The following is a 12,278-nucleotide window of genomic DNA, read 5'->3' as shown; positions in this document are numbered from 1 at the left end:
CAAAAATATTTTTCAAATTGTTTTTCTTATAGTTGGAAAAATAAAAAAAATTTACAAAAGCCCACTACTTATTATGAACATACAACCAGAATCCACATAAATAAGTTGTTGACTTACGTGGTAACTTTTCAGTCTAACAAAATCGACTTTCATGGAGATGAACCTTTCAGAATTTCTGCTGAGATTTTTAATGTGCTCCACAAGGTCAGCACAGAACTTGTAGCCACCTTTGAGTACACAGAGAACCACAATATCATTGTCTCCAATGTCTTGCATAATATCTTTAGCCAATCTTTCTGTCCTGAGTCAAAAAAGAATAAGGATATAATAACATTAGACATGGATACTATAAGTTTATGGTATGCAAAATAGTATTATGAGAATATATCTTGACCTACAGCTAAACTTAAACCCATTAAATCCCCAGTTACAGAAAACGGAGTAACACATCTCACTGTATGTTGAATTCATAAGCATTTCAGAGACTTCAGGGTAATAAGTGAAACACTGACTTCAGTTTTATCTCTCAGAAAACCTCAACATGCATTATTTCTGTAAAATCACATTTTACGTGTAAAATTCTCATCTTAAATGGCTTTGATTTCTAAAGAGCAAGGTCGATGGTATTATTGATCTAAAATGGGAACTAGGTCTTTACTATACATAAAATACCGAAATCTTTATATTTGATCAAGATATAAAATCAACAGAAAACAGAAAAATGACATTTGATGTTCTGAGGAAAAACAGCTCAGTGCATTATTTTCTCATATTTCTCAATACATTTTATCTGGAAAGTTCTTTGATAGGTCTCTGAATTCATTCTGCTGAAGTACAAAAAAAAACAATGGCGTTCAATGCTCACATCTAACAAATTTATAGTGAAAATCAAGAGAAATGAAGTTGTAACATATTTATTTAAAAAGAGGAATTAAGAGTCATTTGACCTTAAACAAGAGATGGAAAATTCAACACAATGGTAACTTAAAAGGCTATGAAAGAAAGTTTGTGTATAAAAACAAATACAGGACTCATTACTCTTCCTTATGATGGATGTTTACAATCTTCTTTCAAGGAGTTCCAACAATTTCAGTACTTGCAACTGGTTGTTTAAATGTGGTAGGTAGAAAGCTGCAGGCTGAAAATGTCCCATGAAATTCCATTCAGATGTTCCCAATTCTTCGTTAAAAAATACTCAGAACAATAACTGAGTATGAACACTGAGCTGGACTACCACAAATATCAAAGCACCATAGATGCCTACACTGAGAGCATACAGGAGCTACTGTAAGATAAGAAACATGAGGTGATCAAGCTTTCCCATTGCCGCTCTTCAAACACAGCTTCTGGACTGAAACAGTCTACCCCACACTCTTCTCCTGGGCTAGCTACACAGTTGAGTATTATGATATGCAAAGCCTTGTACTTGCTCTTCCACTGTTGGTTCATCCCTCTTGTGTGCAAGCACTCCAACGCCAGTTTCACTACAGGATCACAATCTCTTTTTTGTGGGACCCCTGTCTCACTCAATGCCCAAATCAGAAACTAAGTGAATTAGATCATGAATTGCAAAAGACAACCACATGTCTAGCATTTCCTACCTTCTAGCATTTTTTTACTTCCCAAATTAAATAAATAAAACTATTTTTATAATTGATAACACAATATTTTAGGCCAAATGTTATATATACACTATATATGTATATGCTTTACAAAAAAAAGAATGATATTACTGACCAAAGTATTTATTTAGCAACAATCAAACCACACATACCTGTCAACAATAATGCCATGAGGAATGAGCACATATTCCAGATCTCCATAGTAGTGCTGAGGATAAGTGAACAAATCCAGACTGTATCCGGGCCAATTGTCTGAAATCTGAGTATTAAATAACACTGTTAGGAATACTTCATGGTGTTTGACAATATATAGCTGATGTGAAAGCAGTGTTTTAGTATCCTGCACTGAATTAATAGTATGACACACTCTGTTCCATATATACTGGCACTCAAATCATAAACTTCAGAATTATGTAATCAGTTTCACTTTTCCTATTTGTCATTTTGCTTCTCAGTATACCTCAGAAATTAAATGTTAGTTTCTTTTTCCTCAGAAAAGGGGAAAATTCACCTGAAATTACAAACAGCTTGACATAAAGGGGAAATAATACTAAACTAGTGGCAAGTCTAAGTTTCTTACTACTTTCAAACTGGAAAAGCTTGTAAGTAAGTTAAAAGTAATATTACCAAAAAGAAACGATTCTCCAATGGGGATTAGAAGGCATAAATCACATATTAAAACTGTGAATTTCTGTTTTAGAGGTATTTTTAAAGTCACATATTAATTAATATTAATATTCTACAGATGAAAGAGTACACAGGGAAAGTAGATGATGTGGTTCGTGGGCTGTATCTGTACAAATCAGTGGAAGACTGTATGTCTTGCCAAAGGCAAGGTTCCTAATTTAGATAAGTCATCAAACTTAAACTATTAGCAAGTGTCCATATCTCACCTCACTGTCAGCTAGTCTGTAGAACCATACATACATTTACCGCAAAAAATATTTTGCAGATTTAATATGTTATATATGTTAATATGTTAGCTTCATAACAGTCAGAATACAAAAACTGGGTTATACTACAGAATGCAATTGCAGTAGGGATTATGTAGGGCAAAAATCAGCCAGAAGGCAAGGGCTTCAGAAAGCTGTGAAGATGCAAAGTTATCACCCCATTTCTAAGAAAAACAAAAATCGAGGCAAACTCCCCACAAACAATTTTCACAGTTCTGTATGAAAGACAAGACCTGCAGGCTCACGAGGTTTCTTGGAAACATTAAAAAGTTTTGCTTCGTTATTGATTCAGCAAAAAAGTGACACCTAACAAGCTTTTTTGTAGAGTCCCATTCGTCATGTAACATATTGGCTTTCTCCTTGACCACAGGAACACTGATTAGCAGGATACATGGTGAGAGACTTGCCATTGTGAATTGCACATCTTAATGGCATTTCTGCTGAATAGGGCCTTTAAATGCCTGTCACTGAACCTCTGCTTATGATTTCATCTAGTAGGGCAATAACCCATGTCTCAGAAATATCTAGGATAACACAACATATTGGATGCTGAGCTGTTCCTCCACCTCTGTAGCCTTGTTGAACTTACCCCAGCTCTGCCTAGTGCTGTCCTGTAACAGTGCCGTGTCTCATGGATTTGTGTTTGCTTGGCTTTTATTGCATGTTCAGTGTCAGCTACAGACACCTAGATGGCCAGGTTTTTGAGCTCTGCCCAACAGTTTCTGTATTCAGAAAAATACTTTGTTGGTAACTACTACATTTGCGCATAAAGAGCGTGACTCAGAGATCACTGGAATCAATGAAACCTTTCCCCTGGCTTACACCAGCCTTGAAACTACACATAGGAAAAAAAGTTACTTAATTCTGTTCCTCGTCTCCATAGAAACAGGACAGGATAAATATATTCCTTGGCAAGGATTTTAATGAGAGGCAAATCTTGCTCCAAAAACACTGCTGCAGAAGGCCTGGGAAGCCTATTTTCCTCTCTTCATTTTCAGTACATAGGGGTGGCTGACACTTTTAAAATATTTTGTAGCAATGAACTGTCTGGCATGGTTTCCTGCAAAAGCACTTTAACATAAAAGGAAACAATTTCAGATAGTGCTTTAAATTACATAAGTACTATAAGCACCCGCTAAGAACTCATGTCAGTATCGGTTATTTAGGCATAATTCTCATCAAATTACATGTTTTTGAGCATGGTGCAGAAGATCAAACTAAATGAATTGAAACTGCTTCAGAATTCGTACAAACCAATAGGTTTTAATTCAGCTACAATCTGTCCTTTCTGGCACAGGGTCAGGACAAAATCCTTATTCTTCCATCCATTCTTCTGGTTTTCATGAATAAAAAAAACATAAGCTACATCACCTTGCAAGAATAAAGAAGTTCTCATTTACAAAGTTAAATTCATATGTACTTTCTAACTAATTGCTTTTAAAGTCATATGCCTATTGTACTTTTTTTTTTTTTTTTTTTTTTTTTTTTTATAAACAGGCACTTCCCAACAGTAAGCCTTAGAAATTCTAATTTACCCCAAGGCTAATGACAGTGTTATGCTACAGGATAAGGTTCAGGTAACTGTAACTTTTGATGTGCACTTTACCTGTGAATTGTGTGACTATCCTCAGCTTAATAACTAAGTATCAAAAAATGCCCATCTCAAATTAAACTTCCATTTACTTCTGGGTTTAATGCTTGGAAATGTCAAGGAAATATTTATGATTGCTTCGTCCAGATAAATAAACATATATACTAAATATATTGGTACACAAGTGTGTATAAAAATACCCTACACTGAAAGAAACAGCTACTTCTGAAGTTCAGGTGTGGCATGTTCAAGCAGCCCAGCAGAAATTCTTCGATGAGTCTCTACAAAGTTGATGTGAACATATACAAATAAGAATGCAAATACATGGTGATACCTGAAAGGCTTCCTTCCATAAGAGAGAAAATGGAGAAATTCTAAAGATAGATTTGGAAGAACATTGCTAGCTTTCCTCTCTACCAAAATGGGCACACATGAGGTTTAAGCACAGTCCCTCCCTTAAATATTTTTCTGGTTTGGTACAAAATGGGAGAGCTGAGCACCAAGCTAGGTCCAGCTTTATAAATGTAAGAAAATCATACTGCACTGGCCTTACTTGCGGGTGTTTTCTTGGGGGGTGCGCACACGCTGGCGTGTACCAAGCAAAAGAAATGAAGTTAGTACAGCAGAGCACAGTGATGAACATCCACCTCCTCCTCTGCAACATCCTCATCTTGTTTTGATGCTAAGCAGTCACATGTTCAACCCGGTATTTATTGCACCAGTGTCAGTGCTAGGGGATGCAGGGCAGCTCCAGACACAGCTCAGGCACAACGTGAGGGGTTCCTTGGCTGGGAGGCGGTGGGTCTGTCACGGTCTGGGTCTGGCTGCTGCCCATGCCAAGCCCTCAGCTCTGGGCTGCGATAAAATAAAAGCATCCCTAAAGTGGTGGTGATAACCCACAGAATGGTTCAGGTTGGAGGGAACCTCTGGAGACCGTCTGGTCCAACCCCCTGCGAGCAGGACACCGGGCGCACACTGCACAGGATGGCATCCAGGCATCGGGGGGTTGAATATCTCCAGAGATGGAGACTCCACAGCCTCTCTGGGCAGCCTGTGCCAGTGCTCTGCCGCCCTCACAGCAAAGAATCTGTGAGCTTGGTATCTGTTTTATAGGGGCATCTCGTTTGTCACTCAGAATAATAAGCACATTCCTTTGCTTTTGTATAACCGATTTATCCCCAAACCCTCCAAACGTGCTGCAGAAGTCCACGCAGCAAGGTAAGGAACACCCAGAGGTGCTCGAAGGCGCCCCACCACTTCGGTGGGAGCCAGGTGTCTTGGGATCGTGAGCTCAGCTCCTCAAAGCAACCCGGTGAAAGCGACAGCCCGGGGCCAGCGGGGCCGGGCACGACGCGGGGGGCCGGGCAGGACGCGGGGGGCCGGGCGGCAGCGCATGGCGGCGGGCGGGGAGGAAGAAAGGAAGGAAAGGAGGAAGGGAAGGAGGAAGGAAGGGCGGCGGGGAAGCGGGAGGGGTCGCGAAGGGCCGGGCCAGGCCGAGCCGGGCCGGGCGATGCCCGCATTTACCACAACGCCGCGGCCTCCGCCTCCCCGCTCCGCCGCGCCGCCGCCGCCCGGCCCGGCCATCTTCCGAGGGGCTGGGGCAGGGCGGGGCCGAGCGGGGCCGGGCCGGGGCCGGGGCCGGCGGACCCAGGGCTGTGGAGGGGTACGAGGGAAGGAGCGAGGGGGTAGGCGGCGGAGGTGAGGGGCTGCGTGCCGCTAGGGAGAGGGAACTGAAGGGTTTGAGCTGAAACGTGCCTCGTTGCGAACGAGGAAGCGGCGCGGAGTTAGATTTGTCGACAAAGCCGGAGCTGGAAGTGGTTACAGGAGCCCGGCTCCAAGGGGCAGCGTTAGGGCAGGCTGGCAGAGCGGCGGGGGTGTGGTGAAGGGGCTGTCAGAGCCTGGTGAGAGGCCTGGGCTGAAGGAGGGCGGTGGATACAACTAAACTGGCGTGGCTTAAGCTGACATTTTAACAGGTTTTCACTTACAGGGGAGAAAAAAAGGATGCCAAAACCAAAACTGTTGCAAGTTTGTCAGCCTTGCTTCCCATCTTTGATAACTTCTGAGCTGATCGATGCTCCTTCTTCCCCACCATTATACACGTGCTGGAGTAAGTGGCGGCTTCCCGATGCCCTCAGCCCACCGCAGTATGTCGTGCTGTCTGTTAGCAGGAGCTAACAGGAGCCGCGCTGCCTGCTGCCTTCCCTCCTCTGCTTCCACAAAAATGGTTAATAAGGTCCTTTCACTGCCTCACAGATGAGAAGGAGCTTGTTTCCAGAAAGTATTGTGCTTTCCTAAAAGTGAAAGTTGGTTATAATTTCCAGTATTTATCTTTTAAATAAATAACTGGTAGAATTCTACCATTCCTATAGCAGAAGTTATTAAAGGAAGAAAAAGCTGGGTTTAGGGCAGACCCGTACATAATGAAATATGCTTAGTGATACCTGAGCGGTTATCACAGACCACGTAGGAAGGCATTTCAGTTTGGCACACTGCTTTCTAGAACGTAGTCATAAAGACTTAGAGACTGCAAGTCATAACAGATGGATCCAGAGAACACTGAGGCTGTGTCCAAGTCAGGAGTGTGGTGTCCAGTACGGGCTGCCTTGTAGGTGCATCCTGTTACTGCAATCCCACCTATATTAGAAATGACAGGACCTTAGGAAAACCAGAATACCTTAGGGATCTGGTGTTAAGAATATTTTTATAAATATTATCTACAATTACAGTCTGGTTAAGTACCATAATAATTTTAAATGATCTTGCTATAGATGCTTTGGTTCTTATGTTTAACCAGATCTGTTTGCTTTTTAGTGGGCTACAGATCTACTCTTAACTATTGCTACAATTGACAACTTATCTCAAAGAACAGAGGACCAGATTTACAAAGTGAGGGAGGCCAACTCCAGACCATATCTGTTTTGGAAGTGGCCCCTGTATATGAAGACTGAGGTATGCTGCAAAAAGATGGTTCATGTTCACAGTGCTTTAAAATAAACTTAAGAAAAGGTCATTAATTTGATAAAGAGCATATACAGATTTGCACAAACCTACGCAGAGTAAATACTATTTCTGTAAAATATATAGGAGATCTTCATAATGGGTAAAATCCCTAAATACTTTTGCATTTCACTTGCATTTCAAATGCCACTGATTTGTGCCCACAAGCTCTTTATAACATCTAAAGATTCTTCTTGCTTGGAAGAAAGCTTCTAAAGCCCACGTTTGTCCTAAAGCTAATACAATCTGATTCAGTTACTACATGTTATATATGAAGCTGCTGTTGAATAAACATTATAGACCTCAGCTCTATAGTTTTGAAGCTACTTATATTATAGCTGGGATTTCAGATTAATTGTGCCACTGTTGTATGCCTACTGGTTTCTTCTGCTATCTGGACTACTTGGGTTACTATTAGAGTTTTCTGCCTCTTTTTAAACCACATTCTTTATCAGACCACAGGAATACAAGAGATTGTTCAAACTACACCACAGAAGGAACCCCACAGGCAGAAGTTTAAAGATTTGGAAAAGATTATGAACAAGATACTAAAAAATAAATTCCTCTGGCATTGTGCTGAAAAACTTAAGCAGGAAATGTTTTTTCAGTCAAGGTTGTTCTGTCAAGGTTGGATGACTGCATTTTGTCAAGTCTTCTTTTGGTATTCTTCTCTTCCAATAGTTTTACAGGGCTCATTGCAGAAGTGCAATGAAGTGTCAAGCTAATAACAAATAAATAAGAATAAGTAAATGAAAAACTAGATAAATTTAGCAGGGGCATAGTTGGAAGGGTAGTGCTAATAACAACAACCATTAATCTGCTCCTGCATGTAAGATTATTCATTAGCATAAAATGTAATAGTTTGGGAGTTTTTTTTTAGTCTTGTTGCAAATGTGACAAATTCATGGATCTGTAAACCCACAGAATTAACAGAAATCAGAATTAATTAGGTTCTTTGTGCATGACGGGAATGAAACTGCTAAGGATTTTGCTGTGGAGCTATATGTTCTTACTGAATGTTCAAATTGTTTTCAGTCAGAACTGATTTAGATTGAATGAATTTTCAGTAGATTTTCAAACCCTTCTTAATTAGGGTCAAAATACAGTTAGTTAAAACACGGTATTAGGGCCTTAACTGTAAAAAAGAATGTAAGCATTCTTTTATGTTTGTTTAGCTGTTTGTCCATAAACTAAAAAAAGGAGGAAAAGAGTAAACACTTTCAGATATACAACCATGGGAGATGATCAAAGGGGAAAGGAACAAAGAAAATAGGGTAGAACAGTGAACTCATACTAACAAGTAGGTCTGGACACATAGCTAAGAAGCATAAAGGAGCAGATGGAAAAAGCGACACACAAAGAAACAAAGCAGAGTTAGGACTTATATGCAAATCCCTTGTGAACAGTATTTATATCTCGGGCCTTCACAAAACTAACTTTATAATTTCAGTTACACATCTGTTCCGCTCTTAGCCTGTTACTGATGAAAGCAGCACATGTAGTATCCACCCTTCCACAACTCTAATCTAAAGAAATACTGAAAGCAGAAGATTGGGGGCAGGGGTATAATCAAGTAAACAGTCCAGGAGAAACATTATCACATGGTTACCTGGTAGCCTTTGCAACTCCATTATATATTCCCCTCCCAAAAAGTTATAATAAACGTTTGACTACTCAATTTGATATGTAAACACCCAAAATAAACAAGAAAAGCATGAAAATCCAGAATATTTCAAGAGGTATGGCTTACCTAGGTGGAAGCTTGCCAATTAGGGGATGAAGTACGAGCTCGTATTCTGGTTCTGCCTGTTGCTGCAGCTGTTATGTCAACAGCAGAACTGCAAATAATCCTATGAGGCATAAACCGGCATTTGTTAGTTGTTACAAGATAAGTGATCCCCCTCCACCCCCACCCCAATTGTTGCAGAAAAAGATGCTTACCTTTTAGGTAAAATGCTCACTGAAGATAATATGAAAAACAAAGTCAAGCAGATACAGTACTTTAGGGGATGTTGAAAACAATTTAGAATTTCTTTCATATCCAGCTTTAATATATTCCAGAATTTTGAGTTCTTTTGCATTACCCAAGGCAGTTACCAAGTTCATAGGGTGACTGTTGAAGACCACAAGGGCAGCGAAAACTATTTGTCAGATTGTTATGGATGTCTGTGAGAACATAAAGCAGTATTTTAAACTGTTTCCTTACGTACAAGAACCTAGGGAGATGGTAGGAAAAGCTGTCCAATTAGAGACAGGTAGCATCCTATAATCGGTAGCAGTATAGGTGCTATACGTTGCCTTCATGACTACTGCACTACAGCAGCTATCGGAGTGGCACTGAAAGCTGGAATGTAGCTTCTGTCCATTGGCAAATTCAGCAGAATTAGCACCTTGGGAACTGGAAAATTCAGCTTTAAAGTAATTTCAGCATCTGAGATCCACAAGTGAAACTCAGAGCATTTACCTATCACAGTTAACCTGCATTGAGTCTACAAGACTGACTCAGGCTTATTTTGATAATTTTTATGTCAAGAAAATGGCTAAAAGCTGACATTCAGGTGTTAGTCTGTTTTATATTTTTTATAACTTTTAAATCTGTGTTAGGTACTGCTTGACAGACTTTGGGGCTTTGACTTATTTGGTCCATGATAAACATCTTTAATACAAAACTGTTTTTTTGTTTGTTATTAATCTCACTGTGCCAGACTAGAGCAACTAGATCTTCACTTTGTAATTTCCTGGCTTCTGAAGATACTCTTCCTGCTTTTCAGGTTCATGTTATTAATATAGAGTTCTTCATAGCTGAAATAAATGCAAACAAAAATTTCCTTTGGTCCTTTAATACTAGTATAAACTTTATTTCCTTCATAATATTATGCAAATATTTCTCCTAACCAGCTATTGAGAAGTATTGACATTTGAATGATAAAAGATCATTTTCAAGAAATGCTGTTCACATCATATCCTGTGACAAACTCATGATGCACAGCTATGAAAACGAGTCAGGAAATTGTAAATATGTAGTGAGTCGCACCCAATGTATTGAATTTAACTGGTGGAGTTTGTTCTCCTTTTAAAAGAGGTGGTTCACTTGAGTTGTCCCTCTTTTTTTCCCCTCTAAATAAACTACAAGAAATATGAGAAAATCCACAAAACCGAAGAATTCTTAATGCTTTATATGAGTAAATGAATATCAGTTTAAGGACTTTTTTTTTTCTTTCCTTTTTTTTTTTTTCCAAAATAGCTCAGCCTTCTTTGATGTAATTTTGTATACTTCACAGCTTGCTTAGAATAAACATTGCAGTAACAAAAGTGCATTGAGAAGCAGAATCTGGTCCAGCAAGTTCTCCTGTAGCACAGGCCTGCTAAATGTGCATGGCTGGCCAACCACCCAACTCTTTAGCTGCACAGAATGAACCCACACCCTGAGAGCACTGGAATGCTGCATTAGAACCATTTGCTCATTTTAATGTTTGTGTAAAAGACAGACCACCCCCCTTGAGCAAACAGCAAAATGGGGTTGCTTCTTCACTCTGTAGTACTTGGGGCCACGTATTCAACACTACTGATTTCTTTACTCTGAAGAGAGAATTATTACATTGCTTCCTGAACATTAGCATGGCCCTGCAAGCAATGCTAGAACAGTTCTAGAGGTACCTGTTCATCTTTACAACTGCTTTGTGAGCTAAAGGGTTGAGTCACCTACATTTTCCATGTGGGGACTGACACCTAGCAAGAGTGAATTGAACATTAATTTCATTAATCTTGAGTGACCATATTGAGACAATAGTTTTCAAATTATTATTTAGTGCTGTACAGGTTCAAATCATAGCTTCTATTAACTTGAGGCATACATATGCTGTATGTAAAACATGCGGACTCTAATTGCAGCACTTGGGAACCCTAAAAATGCAGAAATGCATTGTTAATGGCTACCAGTGAAAAAGCCAGGTATAAGTAATTTACTTATTTCAAGTAATTTCTATGACAAAGACATGACTAAATCATATTGCTCCAGGGAATAACTTAAGTGCCTTAAATTTTTCTTCCTAGAACTCCTACTTCCCGATTGCTGAAACAAACGAGATGAGAGTTCTTGGAAAACAGATCCTTTTGGTAAACAATTTGAATCCTTTCCCTTTATTGCGTGGTCTTGATTCATCCCCAGATGATCATATTTATTGTTATTATAAGCACCTAGGAGCCCTACTTATGGACAAATATTCTATTGTGTCAGACGCTATGCAAAGAGAGAAGAAGATATCCACACACAGATAACTTTCAGTCTAAGCAGAAGAGAACAAAAGGCTACAGAGTGCCAGAGGAGTTAAAGGAAACTGCGCTGGTCAACACGATAAAACTAATCTCAGTTTACCAGCAGCTCAGCTGTTGTTAAATTCTTGGTAGGCATCACTGGAAAGAAACATTTGAGGAAGGAATTGCAGACAAAGTTACCCCGGTGTTTGTGTGAACTTCTCCATGCTGTGGAGTCAATGTGGAGAAGTAATGCAATAATGATTTAACAACACAGGCTAGTACTGTGATCGAACAAAAGTTCGTCATCACAGGAATATCAAGATCAGCCTATGTGAATGTAAGCTACTGTTTGGCTATGCTCACTCATCTACAACCATTTGTTGGAGGTACAGTGTAGGAAAAAAATAGGTGTATTTTTTATAACTTGGTGAAACAGCAGTCATGTTTACCTCCGGACCCTTTGAGCAGCAAAGAAAGAACATAAACAAGAAACCCAACTCGCCTTGTGTTCATACCATAATGCCACTGCTTAGCCTGAAGGATGAAAACCCTGAATTTACTCACACTCTGTTTACATAACATTACATAACAAAAAAGAGCTGGAGCAAGATCAAGGCAGAAAGAAAAAAACAAAACACAACCTAGGAATTCAGCGGTTGAGTATAAATGACTACCTCTGATACCCACTTGCAGGGAGCCATGGCCAGTCCTCGTGAGTTTGGTCGGGCTCAATATACCTCTAGTTACGGAGGTGAGTGATCACAGTCAGCAGCCGGACTCAGCAGCTGGCTTCCCTGACTATGGGAAATCTCAGGGAACCTTAATAATAGGTTTTGCCATCAGGCTCTCCTGTAATTA

At 39.8% G+C, this 12,278-nt stretch overlaps 1 protein-coding gene across 2 annotated transcripts in view; it reads right to left on the bottom strand.

The window, feature by feature from the left end:
• The window catches only part of PRTFDC1 (phosphoribosyl transferase domain containing 1), a 43,941-nt gene extending 38,103 nt beyond the window's left edge, over positions 1-5,838 (bottom strand). For both annotated transcript variants that reach the window (XM_035318321.1, XM_035318320.1), the window contains exons 1-3: positions 5,691-5,838; positions 1,775-1,881; positions 118-301 (exon numbers count right to left, since the gene is read on the bottom strand). In XM_035318321.1, the coding sequence (XP_035174212.1) occupies positions 118-301; positions 1,775-1,881; positions 5,691-5,750 (351 nt within the window). In that variant the 5' untranslated portion in view covers positions 5,751-5,838. The remainder of the gene's footprint in view (positions 1-117; positions 302-1,774; positions 1,882-5,690) is intronic.
• Between the last annotated feature and the right edge of the window lie 6,440 nt (positions 5,839-12,278).

Source organism: Oxyura jamaicensis, chromosome 2 (genome assembly GCF_011077185.1).
Source record: "Oxyura jamaicensis isolate SHBP4307 breed ruddy duck chromosome 2, BPBGC_Ojam_1.0, whole genome shotgun sequence".
Lineage (NCBI taxonomy): Eukaryota > Metazoa > Chordata > Aves > Anseriformes > Anatidae > Oxyura > Oxyura jamaicensis.
Note: the sequence above shows the minus strand (reverse complement) of the source record. Positions and strands in the feature narration are given on the sequence as shown.